We start from the raw sequence: 22,276 nt of genomic DNA, 5'->3' as shown, positions 1-22,276 counted from the left end.
TAATACAGGCATTACTGCTTTTACCTAGTAAGCTCTTAAAGACATCAGGTTGTCTATAGACCTAAAATAAGAATACAGACTCAAGTAAAAAGACAAAAAAATAAATGGCCATAGTAGTTATTAGTGGAAGGGATTAGTGTCAAATCTGACTTCTCCAAGGAATCCTACCATTTTATATCATCAGTGTCTCATAAGCGTATGCAGGATCAGGGCCTTAATTTGCAAATTCAAGTAGATACACAGAGCTGCTTAGATTCTTTAAATAAGACTAGTGTGGCAATCTACAGACTCTCCTTTTCACAGATTATAAACAGACAATGAAAACTAAATCTAACTGGAGAGCCTGGCCAATCAGAGCCTGGGGGTGGGGGGGGGGGGGAGCATTTCCTCCACCCTGCAAGGAGCACACAGCATTTAGAAATAGCACACACTCCTGGCAGAGTGGGGAAAAGACTTTGTGCGCTCTCCTTCCCCTTCCCCCCCCCAAGCCATGATTGGCCTGGGGGCAGACCGGGCAGTGCACAAAGTCCTCCCACTTCCAGGGGCATGGGCGCCTATGAGGGCAAAGACTTCACCTGCTCCCCCACCCCCCCAGACCATAATTATTCTGGGGGTGGGGAAGCAGGGAAGTATTCTGGCCCCACCCCTTCCAGAAATTTTTGAAGTGGTCCCCACCAAAAAATTCTTGCCCACCCTGAGTTAGACGAATGACAACACTTTTGACAGCTGACTGAATATGCATGGATATAACTACATCAAGGAACCAGTGTCATTTCTACACTGCTCTTTCCATTTAGAATTCAAGTCCTTATGAGAACACAGTGCTTTTTCACATTTCCTGAAGAAACTGGAATTTAGAGAAATCCATCAATTAAAATAAATCCTCAGATTTCCATCTAAAAGTAATGTAATATTGCTAGAAGTAATCCTAACTCATATTGTAAGAAAAAAATTCTACCTTTTCTAATTGTCAGCACTGTGTATGTCTAATTTACCATTGTTTTCAATTGTACCTTTTCCCCAAGTTCTAGAAGAGGGTATTTACTAGAAACCACTACTGAGTGTGGAGATAGGAATAGCAAGAAGGAATGTGTACTGAAAATAGGGAAAAAGAACCCTACAACATTTGGTATTGATCATAAAACACACGCAGCACTTTTAAAAAGGGCTACTATACCAGAAACATTTTTTTTTAAATCAAGTACTATATCTTTACATTGAAAGTGGTCATTATTCCATGACATTTCCACTAGAGAGAACTTCATAATCCTTCCAAAGTTCTAGAGAAATAGTAGGCAGTTTTAGATTTTTAAATACATCCATCAGGATTCAGCATGTACAAGTCTCCCTCCCCTCTGACCAAAAACACTCACCATTTTATGTTGCTTTCATCTTAGTTGCCCAACCAAAAATAAAATTAAGAAGATGCACTACTTGATCACCTTTATTTAGGAATAATGAATCCATCTACCAAAAATATACTGAGAATTAACTTGGAGAGGAAGAAATAACTATGGGGGAAAACTATTTCAGCTAGCAGACAAATTATTCCCAAGTAACAGCAAGTGGTTCCAAACCTATTTTGTTCTCAAAGGCTAATAGTCATTAGGGATCTGCCCCAATCTTCCTTCACACCAAGTTACTTCTGTTAAATTCATTTGCTTAAGAGAACAGAGCAAGAACTACCTACTGTAATTTATTTGTTTGTGCTCAAAGTCACCAATGAGAAAAAAAAGACTATGTAAAAAAATGCCAGGGTAATGGAAGCTACAATGAATAAATAGAAAGAGCAAGATTCTTCACTGAATTTAGGACTTGTTTTTAAGGGCTGGCTGAAGATTTTGCACATGATGGAAAATATTAAGGCACTTCAATAATGGCACAAGGCAACTTTTGACTAACTGAACAAATCAGAAGTCGTGTCTCTACATTTTCCCTTTTATACACCCTTATAACAAATACTTTATTAAGATGCATGATTCTTTCTACTCACAAATCTGACCAGCTTCTTGATTAGATAATTTTGAAGTCATATTACTTCAGCTGTAACTGAAGAGAAAAATGTTCCTCTTGCCCAAGGGAAACAAATTCCTCTTCTCACCCCAACTCAGAACTCCATTTCTCTCAACTCACTCTCAATTCAGCCTAATCTTTGATCCAAAATACTCCTTCCATATCTTTAACTGGTAGCCTGTCTAGGACCATCTGCACAATGCTGCCCATTTACAACACTGCCACAACTCTGCTGAAATCACCATCCTTCATCTCCTCTTACTTCAGAATATTGGCTCTCCTTTCTCCCTGGCTCTAAATCAGAGCTCCACATGCCCACATGAGCACACTGCTTCTGCCAGATTTCTTATATGTGTATTGTTCCTTCTAATTTTTTTTCCCCATCCCTGAGCAGAATGAGTTTTCTTATGTGTACCAATGAGGAAGTGATATGCAACACATCACCTTCATATGGGTGCATGTAATAAGATTCATGTGGCAGGAGTAGGGCCAAGAAGTTCTGAGCATGGGAGGAGGCTTAAGGCTATGGGAGAGGGCTGAGCTGCAGGAGTAAGAGAGCTCCAGGTGAGTGTTGGGGGAATGAAGGCTCTAGGATGGGGTCAGAGTGCAAGGGATCTAGTTGGAGGTGCGGGATCTGGGGTGGGATTGAAGATAAGGAGCCTGAGCGCAGGAGCAAGGAGCCAGGTTTGGGGAGGGGCTCGGGCTGACGTGCAAGAGGATTATAGGCTCTGGGATGAGGGTGTTGGCAAAGGATGAGGGCTTTAGGGTGCAGGAGGGTGGGGTAGGCTTTCCTGGCAGCTCCCTGCTGGCCAGGCAGCTTTGGGGCTTGGGGAGAGATCTCTCTCACCCTACTGCAGCCCTGAGCCTCTGTACAGGGCTTAATGGGAAACTGCCGGGCCACACTGCTATGCAGCTTAGAAACTTAGGTGTACAGAGAAGCATAACTATTTCACTTGCCACTTCCTAACTCCATTCACAAGATCCTGGTCAGGCTACTCAAAATTAAAAGCCTTGCATGGATTTGCTAAAACCTACCCATATAGATTATCTCTCTGTTGACCTCCACACAAACCTCCTTTGACTCTACACAAGTTGGCTACTGCCAACACAATAGCCTTTATTCAGTGCAGCACCTGCCATCTGGAACAGCTTTCCAGCTGTTCTCCACCTTCAGGCCCAACAGTTTTCACAAGGTAGAGCAAGTTCTGACCCAACAACTGTAATTCTGAATTCTCTGCCTCCAAAATTTTACAAAGGTCTTTGTCTGCACCACAGTACATTCAGTTACTTTCCACCACAGAGACAGGCAGAGGATGGTAGTGTCCACTGTCTTCATGCAGCAATCATTTCAAAGAGAATTATCAGCTAATTAGCTTAACACAATTAAGTGTACAGACTTCATATCAGAAGGCAGACTACTGACAATAGTGAAACCAATTACAAGCCTCAACAGCCTCCTGAAAAAGTAATCAACCTGCAAGGGATGTCCGGTACCCTTCAATACACACTTACATAGAAGCCTTCCAAATATTTCTACCACCTCCAGCCAAACACACAAACAACCTTGACAAAGGTCATATACCCTTATGTAATGGTTTCAACGAGTCAAAAGAGGTTAACCAATGAAAGACCCAGGAAGTCTAGTCAGAGAAGTCACCATCCACCAAGGCTAGAGAGCTCATCTACAAAACAGTCAGTCAGAGTGGGGGAGGAAGGTGAGCAAAAAGCGCTAGTTAGAATTTTGGGCTATATACAAGATCAATTTAGTAGGACGGTAGTGCTGCAGTTAAAACTAAGGGAATTTAGAAGCAGCTCTAAAATCATATGTACATATTACTGCAGTAAGTCTCTGGACACCAACTATTGGCGCAACATATTAGATTACTCACTGAAGTCAATATAATACCCGATATCACAAACAAACAGGAATACAGAGCTCCCAACTTCAGTCCCTGAAATTAATCAATCAATTTTAAGTTGTCCCAATACTCAGACTTGTGAACATATCATTTATGGAAAAGCTCATGTCAAAACAAGGTCACATGCTGTAATCCCCTTCGCAAAACCACCATTTCTGGGGAAATATATAGAATACTACCAAAGAACCAAGGGAAGGCAAACTTTATGGTCATCTGCCCCACTGAAATTATGAGTCACAAGTGAGTAAGAGTCCATGAAACTAAGGATGTTAAAGAGTGGTTATTTGGCTAATCGTGTAGTTGATACAACATGGCCAAGATTTGCTTACACTTAATTTGAGGTAATTGCAGCAGCCTCCCCCTATTCCCGCCCCCATGCTGCCTCTGACAGAAGCAGCCAGGGCTGGGGGGTAAGGGAGAGAAGAGGGCACAGGCAGCACCACAGAGATGGTGCGGGGGGGCAAGAGAACAGTTCCTGTTTCCTCTCCCCTCCTTGCTGCCTTCTCATAGCAAGCAGCGGGGAGGAGAAAGCGATAGCTGAGTACTCCACTCGACTACCCAATAAGTCGAGAGGAGTCAGCTACTTGCTTACATCCCTACATGAAACTAGTAAGCCTGGATAAGACTGCATTAGTACTTTATCCTGAGACTGGTTACCCACAGCACAGGCCACAAAAATAATCTGGGACTGTCACAAAGTGTAGGATGAGTTATTAACAAATATTATTAGTAGGGGAAAAAAAGGAAACAAGTCTATACATATGCCCAGGGATTGCATGATTGGACAACAATTTGGAGATCTCAGCATCCTACAGAACCTATGTCTGTAGCCATTTTTGGTAAGCTTTGATCAATGTTCAACTTACTTCTCTATACCATCAGGGAAAGTGGGAAAAGTAGTTGCTGGAGGTATGGGAAGAAATTTCTCTCATCCTCTTCTTCCAGGAGAGATTTATACTACTACTCAAAGCGCAGCCAGATCAGTAACAGTCAGATAAAACTGATTAAAATAACTGCTTCAATTGGTTGTACTGGCTTTGGACAATGGGGAGATCTACAAGTAGGAACCACAAACACACACATTCCATTCTATCAAACTGGTAATAAGTGTGTGGGGGTTGCACGAGATTCCTCAAATTAAGTGTAACCAAATCCTGGACATGACACAGTAAATTAGAATTAACCTAATTTGCACTATTGTCTCTGCATAGCTACCAGCCTGTCTAGCAGTGTTATTAGCAACTCACTTAGAATCTCATTAAAGGTTTTTAATCTGGAAATTAGTGATTTTCTCAATAAATTTTATACATTTTTGAAGTACTAAAAATAAACCTTGCTACAGTAAAACTCCATTAGTCCGGCAACCAATGCTCTGGGACTCCTGATGGTCCGGCACCACCAGGAACCCAGAAGTGCTGGGGCAGCCGGACAGGCTTCACCCATTCAGCTGCTGCTGAAACTGATCAGCAGCCGAATCCAGGAAGCCGGGAGCAGAGCAGCTGGGGTGCTGCCGGGTTGGTCTCGTAGCGCTGCCCCTCGGGGCTGCGGGACTAACCCGGCAGCACCCCAGCTGCTCTTGCTGACACCAGCAGCGTCAGTTTCACCAGCAGGCTGAATCTGGACGCCTGGGACAGAGCAGCTCTGCCCCGGGCTTCCTGGAATCAGCTGCTGATCTGTTTCAGCAGCGGCTGAATCGGGGAACCCTGGGGCAGAGCAACTGGGGTCCTGCCGGGTTGGTCCCGCAGCACCGTCCTTTGGTGCTGCAGGACCAACCCGGCAACACTCCAGCTGCTCTGTCCCAGGCATCCCCAAGAGCAGCTGAAGTGCCCCAGTACCCCAGCTGCTCTACTGCAGGCATCCCCGATTCAGCTGCTGCTGAAACTGACCAGCAGTGGCTGAATCAGGGACGCCTGGGGCAGAGCCGGACTATCATAAGGGGGGGCTATGAGGGGTCTGGGGTGGCATCCCCTCCCACCCCACTCCAGACCCCTCATAGCCCCCCCCCCTTCTGATAGTCCGGCATATCTGATAATCCGGCACCCCCTGGGTCCTAAAGGTGCCGGATTATCGGAAGTTTACTGTACCTTGTTCTTAAAATAAATAACTTGTAATTTTCCAAGAGAAAGCCTGCCAAAGAACCTGATCCAATGTTGAAGGAAATCAGGTGTGCTTTTCCACAGATTCTAGTGAATTTAGGACAAAATCTATTGACAAGATATTTTAGGTGCCGTTTTATGCATCTCTGGGGACCCAAAAACTGGATATGAAAAATTAAAACGTTAGTCTTTATTAAACCCAACAGATTGCTACATCTATTTTAGATCATATTTAGACTGCATTGCTTTCTGTACAACACATGGGGCATGGAAAAGAAAGCAAGTTCCACTGATTTCAGCAGGTGACCTTTTCTGCTTATTGGGAAGCCTATACTGGTACAAGCATTATAGACCATGGCAGTACTTTTATAACAGGCACCCACTTTGAGCAGGGTCATGCAAGGTAGTTGATTTTAAGTACTTTTAAGTAAAATTAAGTTACACACAAGTGACAGCCCTCCTATAACCAAAGGAACTGTTTCCATGGCCTTTTGTCCACTAATGGTGGGGACAACTCAGCTGGAGTTGATGAAAAGAGCTAAACAATTACTTCCCGAAATTACCAATGACACAAGATAGTGATTCACACTCAATAAAAGATACAAACAAGAGAGCAAAGCAGTTGACAAGGGACATCATCTGCTACTGCGGAGATACTGGAATATATTTAGTAAGCTTACTTTTTCCATTCATAAATTTACTTCTTCCCCAACCCAGAAAAAGGGTAACTAAGCCTATCTACCATTATTATTGTAGTTTGATATTAGTATTTCCTTTACAAGCAGTTTCTGTAACACACAAATCTGGCTACTTTTGATCTATAGATCAAGGAAAACAGACTTGATCTAAGTCCTTAGATTTCCCATCTAACTACTATGACCATATTCCAGATGCTTTTGATGATATGCAAACTATTGAAATAAAAAATAAATACCTGCAGGTGGATCCTTAAAATTATAAGTCTGCTTATTCCTTTTCTTCCCTCTTACTATCTTTGCAAGCTTTCAGAAACTATTGTACATATGAAAACACCTAATTCATGTTATTTTTGTTTTAGACTATACATTTTCTGTGTCACATCTCTACGGACAAAACACACCAGCTCCCACCTATTTCAATTGCTACTGTACCAATATTAGTACATAGTAAAACACCACTCACTGGTACAATACTCCAAATATAGGGATTTTCTTGTGTGAGATTTGGCATGATGCGATAATAGCCTATACAGTATTTTTAATGGCAGAGTTACAAGTAGATGCACTGACATTGGAAAACCATAAATGTTTTAAGTACATCATGTTGTATGCAATACAGCAGAAATAGCAAGATATGTTCTCACAGCTAAGGCTGCCATAACCAGGACTGGGATTGCTGTCTTTAGTCCTGAGTGGAAAAGAGGAGGGAAATGTATTTCATGCTGTGCTGCTGCTAACACTGAAAGATTTTCTGACTAGCATGCCAGCTAACATCTCTTTGCCAGAGTTAATGAAATTTTAACCCAGAGGTCAGGATGGATCTTCAAGAATGCAGACACATCAGAATGACCTCTTCTGAGAAGGAGGAGGAAAGGTGTGGTGTAGTTAGCACAAAATATACAAGTGTTATCAGCATTTCAGAGAGCAGACTATATTTCAAGTGTATGAATTTAGTGATTAAAGGTGGAAGACTTATGGCCCCAGATAAGCAATTTCTGTTCACACAGAAGTTGTGCAACATAGATAACATCAGCACAAGCATACCCATGTCCCACCAACATGGTTTGGTCATAATCTGCAGAGACCATCGGTTGTAGCTTTTTTGCTGGAACTGCCAACAGATGATGGGTTTTGTTATGTGGACATCTCCCAATTTACGCTGGGCTGATGCCAGATAAATACTGGTAATGGATGACATGTTAAACTAGAAAAGAACAGTAATGGAATACCTATGTGCCAAGTGTCATTCAATAGATCCATTTTAGGAGTGTTCAGAACCTCTCAATGAAGACTTCTGTGGTGTGCTTTAACAAGACATTTAAAATTATGTTCATTTGGCTCTCAGCTACTTGCAAGTTCATGGTCAGAGAAACAGAAATATCAGTAAGGTGGTCTATTTTATGGGGAACAGCAGCCATAGAGAGCCAGAGACACTGTCTTGCCTCAATCGTGAGAAATTATAAAAATAGGGCAAGAGAAAGAGACACACTGGGCCAAATTCAGCACCGTCGTGTCTCATCACATACACCTATGTAAAGTAACACTATCAAATCAGAATATCAAATCAGAATGGTAATGTTTTACACCCATGTTGAACAGCTACAAGTCACAACCCATGACAATGCAGCATTATATTGTCTCCCCAATTCCTGAGATACATGTTTAGCAGTAGGTGTGGCCAGGGAAGGAAGAGACAGGCCCAGTCTGTTGCTTCAGTCACTAGCGAGGTAGACACTCCAAGGTGAGGCATGGAAAAGCAGCAGCAAATGTCGGGAAGAGATAGTCAGTTGCCCCAATCTTTGTGCTGCAACAGAAGCTATACATGCATACAGTGAAAAGGATCACATCCAGGCTGCTGCTCCAATACATAGGATTAATGCTGATGCACAAAATAGGGCAAGCGAGTGAAGACACACCACTTTTTGCCCTCATCCTTGTGCACTAGGCACTGCAATGTGACAGAGATAATAAAGAGACGTGCATACTAGTCTACTACTCACTACAGCAATGGAATTGAAGACAGAAGCAAACTCAGCTAAAGGAGGGGGAAAGCAGCAACGAAAAAGCAGGGGATCATGGGAGAGAGGAGGGGGGAAAAAAAGCTTCAGAAAGCCCTTCCTCCAACCCTTGTGTAGTAGCAGCTCAGTGTGAGGGGGGGAAAGGACCCATACGGACCTGGTCTATGTGGTCCCCGTGCCGGGAGAGGGATAGTGGGGAGAGGGAGACGGGATACACAGTGCCCTGTTGTGTGTACAGAGGTCCAAGGCTGTTTTGTCCCGTGGCCCCCGGCTGCAGGACCCAGTAGCGGGTGGGACAGACAGGAACCCCTGTCCTGGCCGCAGGGACAAGCAGGAACCACGCTGTCCTATCTAGGGGGTCCTGGCGCACGGGGGAAGGGCTGGAGGACCCCGCCCCGGTGCCGGGCGGGAGGAGAAGGGGGAAGGGCGGGACCCGGCCGAGGAACCGCGCAGGGCGGCGGCGCGGCGGGGGCGGAGCGGCGCGGCCCGGGCTCCCGGTAGCGGCCCCGCCCCACGTCGGGGCGGCGCCTGACGCCCCGCCCCCTCCTCCATCTCAGCAGCGCCCTCCGCCAGCCTCGCTCCTCCATACAAAAGCAAAATGTCCGCCATCTTCACGGGCTGCTGCCGCCGGCGGCTGCGCCCCGCGGGCCGGCGCGCGGGGGCGGGCGTTACCTTGATGCAGTAGGGCGGCTCGTCGAAGGTGACCAGCATGTAGCGGTCCCCGCGGCTGGCCGGGTCCCGGGCCCGCAGCTGCGGAGAGAGCAGAGAGGCGGCGTTAGGCGGCGCTGGGCGGCGGGGGCGCGAGGCGGGCGCGGGGCCCGGCCCGCACTCACCTTCATGAAGAGCTCCACGGCGCCCTTGGCGATGTCCAGGTAGCTGGTGCCCAGGTGCGCCCGCTGGTTCATGGAGGCCGACGTGTCTATGAGGAAGAGGAGGATCGGCATGGTCCTGGCAGCGCCCTGGCCGGCCGGGCGCCCCGCGGGGGGAGCGGCTCAGCCTCCCCCGCCGCCTGCAGCCCGAGCGCTCCCCGCCCGTGGCCGCCGCCTGAGCTGCCTGGCTTCACTGAGACCCAACTTCTCTCCCCTCAGCCTCCGGCGGCACCATGTGACCAGCCCGCACGCCATTGGCTGGCCATTATTCCATCGTTTGCATATTCATGAGGAGGGGGAGCTTGGCGGCGGCGGGGCGGGCGGCGATGGGCCGAGGAAGCAGCAGCAGACTGCGCACGGCGAGGCACTGGCTGGGGCTGTGCTGGGAACTTCCCCCAGCAGTGCCGCCGCGTTGGCCAGGCGGGCAGCAATGCCACGCTCCCGGACAGAGGCGCTTCTGCTCCAGGCAGTGGGCATCTCCCCTGCCCCTTTGCAGGGGCTCAGCTATTCCTAGGGTTGCAGAACGACATGCGTTCCTAGCAGGAGGGTAGCTTCACCATGAAGGCCAGTAAGGCCCCATTATATGTCACCAGTCAGCCTTGGCTTGAATCCAATAACTTGTCTGCTCATGAGAGCATAACCGGTGGCTGGCTAACGCATGCCTTCCAGAAAGGCATCCATCTTGAGATGAAGACGCCAAGAGATGGAGAACCTCTAGCTTCCTTTGGTAGTCGATCCCAATGGTTAGTTATCCTCAATGTTAAATATTGCATCTGATTTGAATGTCTTGCTTGGGATTTCAGCCATTGCTGCTTGCTTATGTCTTTCCCTACTAGAGTAAAAAGCCCTTAATATCTGGTATTTTCTCCCTTTGTGGGTACTTAGACTCTAGTCATCTGTCAATCCTCTGTTCCATAAACAGGTGGAGTTTTTTTGTGACTCTGCACTGTCTCCATCTTTAAGTTATCTTTTAAAAAAGAGACACCAGAATTGAACACACTGTTCTAGTATTGATCTCACCAGTGCCCTATCGAGAAAATCCCCTCTTCAATTTAGATCTGGTGTTACAGTAGGGACTGGATATTGACATGAACTGCTAAGGCAGGATATGGCAGATGGCTCAGAGCACTCACAAACAGCACTTCCAAAGAAAAAGTGCAACTTTCCCAGCTTTACAATTAGAAACTTGATTCCATTTAAAGTCCTCAAAGAAAAAGGAAATAAATGTTAATTTGGAAAAACTGATCAATTTAATTATTATTTATATTTTCTTACAAGTCAGAGTGGTCTCTCAAACTTTTAAAAATATAGGCTGCGTCTAGATTGGTATGATTTTCCAGAAATGCTTTCAACGGAAAAGTTTTCTGTTAAAAGCATTTTCGGAACAGAGCGTCTAGATTGGCATGGACACTTTTCTGCTAAAGCACTTTTTGCGGAAAAGCGTCCGTGTCAATCTAGACATGCTTTTCCACAAAAAAGCCCCAATTGCCATTTTCGCGATTGGGACTTTTGCACGGAAAACAAATCTGAGCTGTCTACACTGGCCCTTTTGCGCAAAAGCTTTGCACAAAAGAGACTTTTGCCTGAACAGGAGCAGAATAGTATTTCCGCAAGACGCACTGATTTCTTAACAGTAGGAAGTCAGTGCTTTTGCGGAAATTCAAGCGGCCAGTGTAGACAGCTGGCAAGTTTTTCTGGAAAAGTGGCTAATTTTCCGGAAAAACGGGGCAGTCTAGACACAGCTCTAGAGTACAAACCCTGGCCCCAACTCTGAACCAATGTTGGGTAAGCAACCTTTACATCTCTCCAATTCTGAACCTGGTCACCACTGATATTTATGCCATCTACACATTGCTTCCACTGAGCCACCTGAGAGGCCAGAAGAGCAAGGATGTAGAATACTCTGACCCTTCCCTGCATTGCATGCAAGTGTGATAGACGTCTAATATGCCAACCTTCCAAGAACCCTGTGAGCTCTTCTGCCTTGGTAGAATTCATGATGGTTTCAACCATTTTATGCTGTTTGAGTAGCAAAGCCGCCACATGGTGAAAGTAACAATTTCTTACAGGCACTGTCCTATTGCAAATTGGGTTCCTGCCTGCTCTTTAAATAACTCCCTACTGGCTTTTGCCACAACTCAGCCAGCTTTAGCCGGAGCTGCACACCAGGACACACCTGCTTACTTTCATCTCTGGCTCCAAATGAAGGCAATGAGCTATGCACTGGCCCATGAGCATGCCCAGAGCAGTTGAATTAAACATGGGATTTCAGGACCAGGAGATTTTTTTGTATTCTAAAAGCTTTTAAAAGAATCCTTATTGCTTCCATTTGTTCATATAGTGTTTATCTGGGCTACCAAAAGCTGCCAGATATATCTTACTGCATGTACTGAATTTATGCATGCAATTGGCAACTACAATGGTATCAGAAAGCAAGGAGATTCAATTAAGAGGGAGAGGAAAAACTTCTGTAGGAGAAGGGATGAAATGCTTGATTAAAGAGAAGAAAATGCTGCTGCGGACACCATTCTGCAATAAACTCTGCGCAGTTGGACCCTTATGCATGCATTCCCCCTGACTGGAACTTAGCAGTAGTTCAGACCCTGATGCTACCAAACACTGCTACCCATGTGTGCTAACTAGCATGCATAGCTTCCACATGAAGCTATGTAGCACTTATGGTCCCAGATAAGCCCACTAATAAGTGCTTGCAAAAAATATTGAAGAGGTACTGTCAACTAATCTCATTTCAAAAGAAATAATTCAGTTAACACTTCCACTGAATGAAAGTAATGTTTAGAGTCAAATGTTCGTGTCACAATATACATCCCCTTATCACACAGCCTGCACAATTAAAATAGCGCAGTCAGCTTCACTTTTTCTAGCCCATTTCAGTTGGCTTTTCTGATGTGACTGAACAATGTTTAGTTTCACCAATACCAATGGCATGATGGAGAGGAGTTAATCCCCTCCAAAGCTATTTTAATTGGCAAATATTGTTCATGAATATGCATTTCTATTGATCAGAATCATATCTAGTGTAATACCATTAAGTTCAGGGATGAATTTGGCCTGCTTTGTATTGTAAATTCCCTCTTCATCTCCTCACACACAATCTACATTTTGGACCTAAAACTGGTAAATGTCATTCCTGTCTATATACTGGTTTTATAGATGTGTCCCCACCACCACCCACTCCCACACACAGCTTTTTTCAATAACTAGCTTAGCTTCTGTGTTGTACACATAATTTAGCGAGTAATTTTAACAGTCATGGACCATTAGAGGGAAAACCAATGAAAAAGCTTGTATGATGAAAACAACAACAGCAACAAAAACAGGTTACATTCAAACTTGTGACTTGGATGCCCCATTTTCAAGAATCTTACCCAATAGTCACATGTGCAATAGAAGTTCAACTATCATTACAGTTTCTGAATTTTAGCAATCATGATGAAAACACAGAAGAGGATGGAAATTTAGCACACATCAGTGGAGCTAGACTGATAGAGCCAGTATTTTGCTTGCATAATTTGGGATTCAAATTCAACACAAGCAGCCATAGTGCACACTTTCACACACTTCCCTGCCAACATTTCTCAGCCTTGATCTACAAGGACACATTTTAGGCATGAAAAGGACAGTTTAGTCTTGATTCAGTCCTTAATTTCTCTAGAAGATATTAGCTAGTGCCTACTGCAATGTACACATTCATTCACCAAAAATATGACTGACCACATACTAATTGCTCACACCAATGAATAGCAATCAGATGGTAAACTTTGGTCACAGACGACCTCAAGCAATTTAAACTAACAAGCTAATGGTTAAAGGTTCTATGTTTGTAATGATCTATAGGTCAAGTAAGATGCTAGAAGATACCATAAAACATAACTCCCATGATTCCTTTGACTTTGAGTGGACAGGAACTCATTTCTCAGAGACCTGTCCCATCTTCCCTCATCACAGCAGTTATGAGTCAAGTCACAAGCATCTTGCTCTTAGTTTCTGAGATAAGAGCTACAGCATTTGGAATTTGCTCAAGTGGGAAATCCATCTGAGCTGAAGTCTAACAACACTCAGGCACAATGCAAGGAGTTGGTTTAGATTGATATGACTTTGATAATAGCTGAACATAATGGACACTATGGTTGCTAATGTGCACAGAGACAACAGCAGCAGCATGTGGGTACCTTATTCCAGAATAATTTAGTGTGCTTTATTCTTGTCCATTTAGCCACACAGACAAGCTCTTATTTTTCTATTCCCTATCCTAACATTCAACAAGATTTTAGCTCTAAACTTTCCCTGCTTTTCAACATTTGTATTGCTTCATAGGATATTTTGTTCTCAGCTAAGTTGCTCTCTGACAGCGACACCAACAAGATCAAAAGCTCTGAAAGTCATGAGCCATACACTTGAGTATTAAAGGAGCCCAACTTTGGCACCTGATGAGCAATTAGTGTTTGAAGAGTATTTGATGGATCACTCAGGAAGAAATATTCTAATTTAAATCTCCTTTTGCAGCCAGTTACTGCTCTATGCTCCGAATCTTGGCCTTACAATCCAATCACCCCAACCACTTGTATGGTCCAGTGGCCCTAAACAATTAACACGTAGACCATTTATGTAGAACTTTTAATCTTTAAATCACTTTAAACATATTAATTAATCCTCACAGTGCCTCTCTGAGGTAGGTATTATTCCTTTCATGAGGATGGGGAAGCCAACAGAAAATAAGTGACTTGCTCAAGATACTAGCATCAATGCCAGAATTAGAATTCAGAAGTCTCTCACTCCCACTACTATAGTCATTAGAGGCCTGTTTCTGTCTCCTCTATGGGAGGATGAAATCATACATTTACACAAAGTGAACTAAAAGATTTGTTTGTGGCTGAACAAGCTTCTCCCATTTGAGGAGCAAGAACAAAAAAATTAGCTAATACCTCTTCCCTCAATTCTAGCAACGAGGAGAATACAAAGCAGCCCATTCTGGAGTATTTAAAGACTACAAAGAAGCTACTAGTGACAGTAAGCAAACCAGAGAGGAAGGATGATCTTGTTATATTAGATTGTGTCTCAGAATATCAACATTCCATTCTATGGCACTGCCACAGATTTCCTGTGTGAGTTGGGGAAGTCACTTAATTGCTCTGGCTACGTCTACACTGGCCCCTTTTCCGGAAGGGGCATGTAAATTTCATGAGTCGTAGTAGGGAAATGCGCGGGGGATTTAAATATCCCCCGCGGCATTTAAATAAAAATGTCCGCCGCTTTTTTCCGGCTTTTAAAAAAGCCGGAAAAGAGCGTCTACACTGGCCCCGATCCTCCGGAAAAAGTGCCCTTTTCCGGAGGATCTTATTCCTACTTTGAACTTTTTCCGGAGGATCGGGGCCAGTGTAGACGCTCTTTTCCGGCTTTTTTAATAGCCGGAAAAAAGCGGCGGACATTTTTATTTAAATGCCGCGGGGGATATTTAAATCCCCCGCGCATTTCCCTACTACGACTCATGAAATTTACATGCCCCTTCCGGAAAAGGGGCCAGTGTAGACGAGCCCTCTGTGTTTCAGTTCTCCCATCAGCAAAATGGGGAAAATATTTTCTCATTCTTTATGTGTCGTGTATTTAAACTATCAACTCTCTGGGGCGTGAACAGCACAAGCACAATGGGTACGTCTACACAGCAACATTATTTTCAAATAATTAGTGTTGTTTCGAAATAACTTAGTCTGCACCTACACAGCAGGCAGTTATTTTGAAATAACATCGAAATACTATCAAGCTGGAGGACTTCTTACTCTGACTCCCGTAACCCTCATTGTACGAGGAGTAAGGGAAGTCGAAGGAAGAGTGCTCTATTTCAAAATAAGTGCTGTGTAGCCGCTCCCAATTTTTAAACAAGCTACCCAACTGACTTAGCTCAAATTGCATAGTTTACTTCAAGGTAAGCCCTGCAGTGTAGATGCACCCAATGGGATCTTGCATAAACTGCACATAACTAGTGATCCTGCATGTGACATCAGTAGGACTTGACCTTGGAGTCTGTAGCACCAAAGTCACAGGGCCTTGCTACTTGAACTCCAGTAGTGTTGTTGAGTGGATAGAGCACTGGACTGGGATGCAGGGGACCTGGGTTATATTTCCAGCTCTGCCACTGACTTGCTGGATGATCTCATACAAGTCACTTCACCTTTCTGGGCTTCTATTTCCCTATCTACATAATGGAGATAATGGATACTGACCTCCTTTATGAAATGCTTCTGAGACTGATGAAAAGCACTGTGTTCTATTATCTGATAGTAGCAGTAGATAGTTAGCCACTTATAGACCAGGCAGTTGAAGGGGAAATGCCCCATTATGCCAGTGTGTTATGCAGGCCCTATTGAAAAGCAGGCCCTTATGTTTCCTGGGTGTGCCCGGACTGTGACCCAGGTCATGCTGCCTGCACTCATTTTACTGGCTTTGTAATTACACTACAGACCTCCAAACAATTAGCGTTCTGCACCTAATTTGGAAATAGGTTTTATTCTTTAAAAGATTTTTACTTTCCTTTATTTGCTTCAGACCTTAACCTCATTGTACACTGATTAAAAACTCAGGACCTGATCCAAAACCTCATTAAAGTCAATGTGAGTTTTTCCCATTGATTTCAATAGGTTTTAGATAATAGTACATGGTAGCAGGTAAAGGCTGGAGACAAATCACAAATTAACATTGTCCTGAAGACCTTTCACGTGCAAGTCTCCCATAGACTTCCATGGGAGTTATGCATCTATTTTTGAGTTTGGTCTCACAAGCTAGAGTAAACTCCATTTTCAGCTCTGATTTTTGACAGATTCAACTGCAGGTTTAAATATATCCTGAATTCAGCACATTTTATAGTGATTTATAGGCAGATCATACATTTGCTGCCTACCGTTGGTTACTGTCATATTTATCCACAAATGATGGAAGCAATATAACAAGGTAAATAATTCAAAGAAAGACTGAGATTTTCATACTGGCTATCATCCCTTCCACACACTAGTGAAAATGCAGCCTAAAATGGTCATATGAACAGGGGGATCAGAGAGTACACAGCGTTATCCCCTCCTTGTCCAGGAATATTGGAAGCCACTTTCTTGGTGTGAAATCAGGTACATGTTCAGCCGATCAGACAAACCAGTGAAGGGAATGGTCAATATACAGCTATAAACCAGTCTGCTAATGACAGCACAGTCCCTGAAGAGCTACCAGGGGAAAATATGGACGGACGGACTGACTGCCCAAATTAGAGATCAACATGGTTGAGAATATATTTGCTATCAGTTTCCTGAATTTCACAGTTAGGAGAGGAACCATGAATGACCTTGTATAGCTGCCAACTCCTTCTCCTACATGGGATACCACAGTAGAGGATTTTTCTACAGCTCATTCCCACATATTTTTTGCATGAAAGGGGCTGACATTGCTCCTGGCCCAAAGGCAAAAGTCAGATCACTGCAGCCTGCATAACAGCAAACCCTCTAATTTCAAGTTAGATTTAAAGACCTGTGACAAAGGGATAGGAAAAAGATTGGCAGTTCCATGTGCTGAGGTCATTGTGCTATAATTTTTATAGGCAGACAAGCAAAGCCTTGACCAGATATCCCACGAGGAAATAAAAAATAATCCAAATAGCAGGATTTCAAAACAAGCAGCAGCTACCCGGACATGGAAAACTTTGTGTGAAGAGTTAGCCTCAAAGTACAAGAGAACATCCCTTCAGGAGGGGAAAAAAAATCAGCATTTAAAAAATTGTTGAGAGCTGATGAGAATGGAACTGAAAAGTTCAGTGGTTTCTCGACAAAAAGAAATTGAAACCCTCTTTAGAAATTACATTTAACTAGGATGTCAGATGTGAGAAGATAAAGGCAAAGGAACATACAAAAATGAAACCAGAAAGTGTCTGTTCCAGTTGTACTATATCTCCATTATCTGACTGCACCTAATGTCAGATTAATGTGTCTCTTCTACTTCCGCTCAGCCACTATTTTCTCACTCAGTATCCTTGTGTAAACCCCCTAAGTAACTCCTCCTCCTCCTCTCTCAGGGACATCGGGAGTTGATGGACCCAATTCTTGGGTCCACTGTTGTTCCTTGTCACCACCTTTGTCAACACAAAACTGGCTTGGCCTTTGACAAAGGGGCTGCAAAGCCAGCTGAGAATTTCTCCTGTGTACAAAACAATCCTGATCAGTGTAGTACCAATGTAACAGATCTGCATTACCTGCCTTACAATCCTTAGGACAGGAGCATTCAGGGAAAAGAGGCTTGGTCAGAGTGCATCTATGTTCCAGCTATTCTTGGCTGTTGGAACAGACTTTAGGAACCATGGAAAGCAAGGCACACATTACAGTATTCCTAAGGTGGCCAGGGTCTGAACTGATTTCCAGCCACATTAGGGCTACATCTACACTGCCTCTTTTGCTGGCAGAGAGTATGCTAATGAAATGCTCATTGGCAACTTCTTGTGCTTCATCTGCATAATCTCTGCCCGTGGCTTTTTGCGCAAGAGTTTTTTGCGTAAAACAGTGCAGACAGGTCCGTTTTGCACAAAAAAACCCACCTTTTGCGCAAGATCTGTATATCTCCTTTTTTGAAGCATAAGGATCTTGTGCAAAAAGGGGAGGTTTGCACAAAACAGACCCATCTACACTGCTTGTTTTTGCACAAAAACCTCTTGCGCAAAAAGCCTCGGGCAGAGATTACGCAAATGAAGCATGAGAAGTTGCTAATGAGCGCTTCATTTGCATTGCCTCTTCCGCAAAAAAGAGGCAGTGTAGACATAGCTTCAGAATTGTACAAAGCCACTGTCCTTCCTCCTCTATAGTCCCTCAAGTGCAGCCAATGGGCTTTGGGGTAGTCGGATGTAGTAGAAGCATGAAGTACTGTTACCTACTGGAAAGCAATCATTTAAAATCAAATGAATTTGCATATTTTTGGTGACATTATTCAAAGCTACAATGTAAGAGATAACTCAATATATCCTATGGCAAGAAAAGCTACCTACTTCTCTCTACGGGTATGTCTAGACTACCGCGTTTTGTCGACGGAAGTTTTGTCGACAGATACTGTCGACAAAACTTCCGTCGACAAAGAGTGTCCAGACACATTGAGTTCTGTCGACAAAGCAAGCTGCTTTGTCGACAGAACTCCGTAGTCTGGACGCAATGTTACAGGCAATAACACCTTCTGTCGACAGAGTTCTGTCGACAGAAGGTGTTATGCCTCGTAGAATGAGGTTTACCAGCGTCGACAAAACTGCCAAGTTCTGTCGACGTTATGTCGACAGAACTCAGCGGTAGTGTAGACACTGGTATAGTTTTGTCGACAAAAGTCCACTTTTGTCGACAAAACTAGGTAGTCTAGACACACCCTACATTTCTGAGTGGGAGACACAACCAATAGTACATCAGTACCCTAATGGATCCCTGAAACTAGGAAAAGAGCTTTGAAGAGCCTACAGCCAACAAAGCTCTGTTGTATGGTGTTGGAAAAGGCATTTCCTTTCAGGGGGTGACCCGATGCCCTGTTTTTTAAAGCAACTGTTGTATATTTAAACCCTCCTGCAGGTATCCTGACTTTTTCCTAATAATGAGCAAATTGTCTGTATTTTCTGTCTCCCCACCATCATTACTAGCTGGTCCTGCCGCTTGCCATGCATCCACCCACTAGTGTTGGGGAGGGAGAAGGTCCAGTAGCCAATGAGGGGGGTGGGTGTGCAGAGTAAAGATGCAGCATGTGGGGTCAGCCACTCCCCTGCAGGTCTGTCAGCACAGCTATTGCATGAAGGCAGGGTACTGCCCCGTCCCGTCCCGTTTCCTGCCTGCATTGGCTGCACGCTGTAATGGTTGGTTAATGCAGGGAGGCCCCAGTGACGTGTCCCCTTTGCTGCCCACACATTGGCCCTTTCCATGCTCCCCCTCTCAGGGTATGTCTACACTACAGAGTTAGTTCGAACTAACGGACGTTAGTTCGAACTAACTTTCATAGGCGCTACACTAGCGCTCCGCTAGTTCGAACTTAATTCGAACTAGCGGAGCGCTTAGTTCGAACTAGGTAATCCTCATTTTACGAGGATTAAGCCTAGTTCGAACTAGTTAGTTCGAATTAAGGGGTGTGTAGCCCCTTAATTTGAACTAGTGGGAGGCTAGCCCTCCCCACCTTTCCCTGGTGGCCACTCTGAGACATGGGTCTTCCCTCCCGCTTCTCTTTACCTGCAGCTGGAAGCATTTCCCATCAACCTCCTTCCTGCACATTGCAGAAAGGCTGCTGCTGGCTCCATTTTGGTATGAACCCTGGCAGAAATCGGGGAGGTGCGAATGTTGCCTTGGGTCGATACAGTGCCAGGTACCATTAGAGGCAGGTCCATCCTAGGGGTGCAATGCACAAGGCAGGGAGGATTTGGTCAGTTGGTCTCCCCACTGAGAGAGAGGTGTACAGCAGTGTGTGCATGTCACCTCTCCTCATGTCTGAGGAGAGGGGGTGTCACCCTTCGCTTTGTGACCCCTAAACCCTTAAAGATAAGGTAAATAAACAGAATCCAACTGTGCAGAGTTCCTTTTGAACAGGCTTCAGTCATCTTGATGTGAATTTGAACATTTGTACAATTGATTGCCATTGAATTCACCTGAGCAAGAGTAATTTTACCAGTTGCCCTGTATTCAGCATAGGGAAATATGGTCACCCCACCCTTAACCAGAGCTCTGAATTTAAACCACAGAGTGCCATCATAATTATTATTCAGTATTTACAGCTCAGCGCTTAGCAGCCCCAACCAGGTCAGGGCCCCATTGTACTAGGAACTGCAAAGGCATGTAGCCAAGGACAGCCCCACCCTAACTTGATTGGACTGTGTTTCCACATGACTGTGAGCAATGCTGTGCTGTAGACAGGCCCTATGACTATAGTAAAAATGCTCCTTGGTGGAGTTTGAAATTGACCCTAAGGAAGCAGCCTATGTAACCTGCTCCTCAGTCTGTGTTACATCCCCTTCTGTAGCTGATTCACAGAGGATATAGGTTTATCTGGGAACATCTACACTGCAGCTGGGAGACAGATTCACAGTAGAAGGGCCTCAAGCTTGGTAAAAATAGCAATTGCAACATGGATATTCCAGCTTAAGAGGAAGCTCAGGCTTCCAAGGCCACCAGAAACCCTAGACTATGAAGCCTGGGAGCTCCAGCATGAGCCAGAACACCACACTGCTGTTTTTAGTGCATGAACTTGAGCACAAATCTGTCTACCTGGTCAGGAGGTGTCCCTGGGGCTGTTGCTACACTTGAAAGGCGGAAGCAACTGTGAACACTCGATGCAAATCACATTGACTATTTGATTAGCCAATTAAATTGAAATTTTACATCCCTAAGTTAGACAAACACAAAACTCACACCCAGTGGGGTCAACAGTCACTGTGGGCCCTGGGGCAAGGTGAGAGGGGGACCCAGCTCCACATCCCCAGAAGGGGCGGGGCCAAAGGCAGAAGGGGTGGGGCCTAAGGCAGTCAGCCTTTAGCGCCACTCAGACTGTGGTACTGGACACCTCCTTCCCCCAGTGAGCTCTCAAAGCCACCCTGTGTGGCAAAGCGGTGCTTCCACAGCAGTTCAAAGGGGCCCAGTGCTCCAGCTGCCATTGCTTTCAAAGTAGCAGCGGCTGGGAGCTCTGGGCCTTTTTGAAATGCCGGGCCCCTGTGCAGCCTGTTGGTGGACTGGCTCACGCCAAATACCTGGAAGCCAGCTATGGCGTAGGTGTTATCTGATATATTCTGGAAGGTTCTCAAATTGAAAGATTCCTAGTCTGGTATCAGCAAATTGCTGTGTGACTTAATGTAGGGACGAATGTCCCAAATTCTCCAATACCATAACAGGCAATGTCAGGATTCACTGAAATTAAACCTTTGTGACCTCAGCAATAAATATATATCACCACTATGGCTGCAAGAAAAATGCCCATCATAAAAACCAGTGTTCAATAGAACTGTGATTTATCATCAGCACTTCTTTCAAAAGGTCTCTGTTGGATTAAAATTAGATTATTTTGGAAAAAGAAAAGTCTTGGGAGAGGATGAAAATAGCTCAGAGAATTAATGGCGAGAGCACAAGTCTAGGAGTCAAGCAATCTGAGTTCCAGCCCTGACTCTGCTACAGATTTGCCATATGACCTCAGCCAAGTTACAGAACCTCAGAACCTCAGATTCTCCATTTGCACAATGTTATTTATCATTTTAACAACACTGTATTGGGCACCTCCCAACAAAGATAAAAGACTTGAGACCTGCCCTAAAGAGTTTGTATGCTAATTTCAGACATCCCAAAATGAATGGATGTAAGTAGACAGAGGAGGAGGACAGGAGAATAAGATAATCTGGAAACTCAACAAAGGCTCATGCATGGGATGGGAAAAAAAAAAGGTTTTCTCAGTTGATTTATTTTTAAAATATTACTAGATAAATAAAGAGGAAGCAGTTTCTTGAAGACCTGTAGAAGAAATGGGTCACCAAGAAGAATTTAAATGGGGATAGGGTGGTGCCTTATTGGAAACAGTTCAGGGCTGTGTTCCACATGTGGGTTGTCATAAGGAAAGTCGCGGGAGAAACAGTTAAACAGGGTGATGAAGCTGACATTAACAGGTACTGAGGCTCAA

At 44.5% G+C, this 22,276-nt stretch overlaps 1 protein-coding gene across 9 annotated transcripts in view; it reads right to left on the bottom strand.

Annotated features, from left to right (window-relative positions):
- Positions 1-10,192, bottom strand: part of LOC102446807 (integrator complex subunit 6-like) — a 72,822-nt gene extending 62,630 nt beyond the window's left edge. For 8 of the 9 annotated variants that reach the window (XR_012906937.1, XR_012906938.1, XR_012906939.1 and 5 more), the window contains exons 1-2: positions 9,578-10,192; positions 9,417-9,494 (exon numbers count right to left, since the gene is read on the bottom strand). Coding sequence is in view for 5 of the 9 variants with exons in the window: in XM_075941020.1 (XP_075797135.1) it covers positions 9,417-9,494; positions 9,578-9,688 (189 nt within the window). In the remaining 4 variants the exon portion in view is untranslated. The remainder of the gene's footprint in view (positions 1-9,416; positions 9,495-9,577) is intronic. The other variant, XM_075941022.1, reaches the window with a different exon arrangement.
- Between the last annotated feature and the right edge of the window lie 12,084 nt (positions 10,193-22,276).

Source organism: Pelodiscus sinensis, chromosome 13 (genome assembly GCF_049634645.1).
Source record: "Pelodiscus sinensis isolate JC-2024 chromosome 13, ASM4963464v1, whole genome shotgun sequence".
NCBI classification, from domain to species: domain Eukaryota; kingdom Metazoa; phylum Chordata; order Testudines; family Trionychidae; genus Pelodiscus; species Pelodiscus sinensis.
This window is presented reverse-complemented; position numbering and strand designations above follow the sequence as displayed.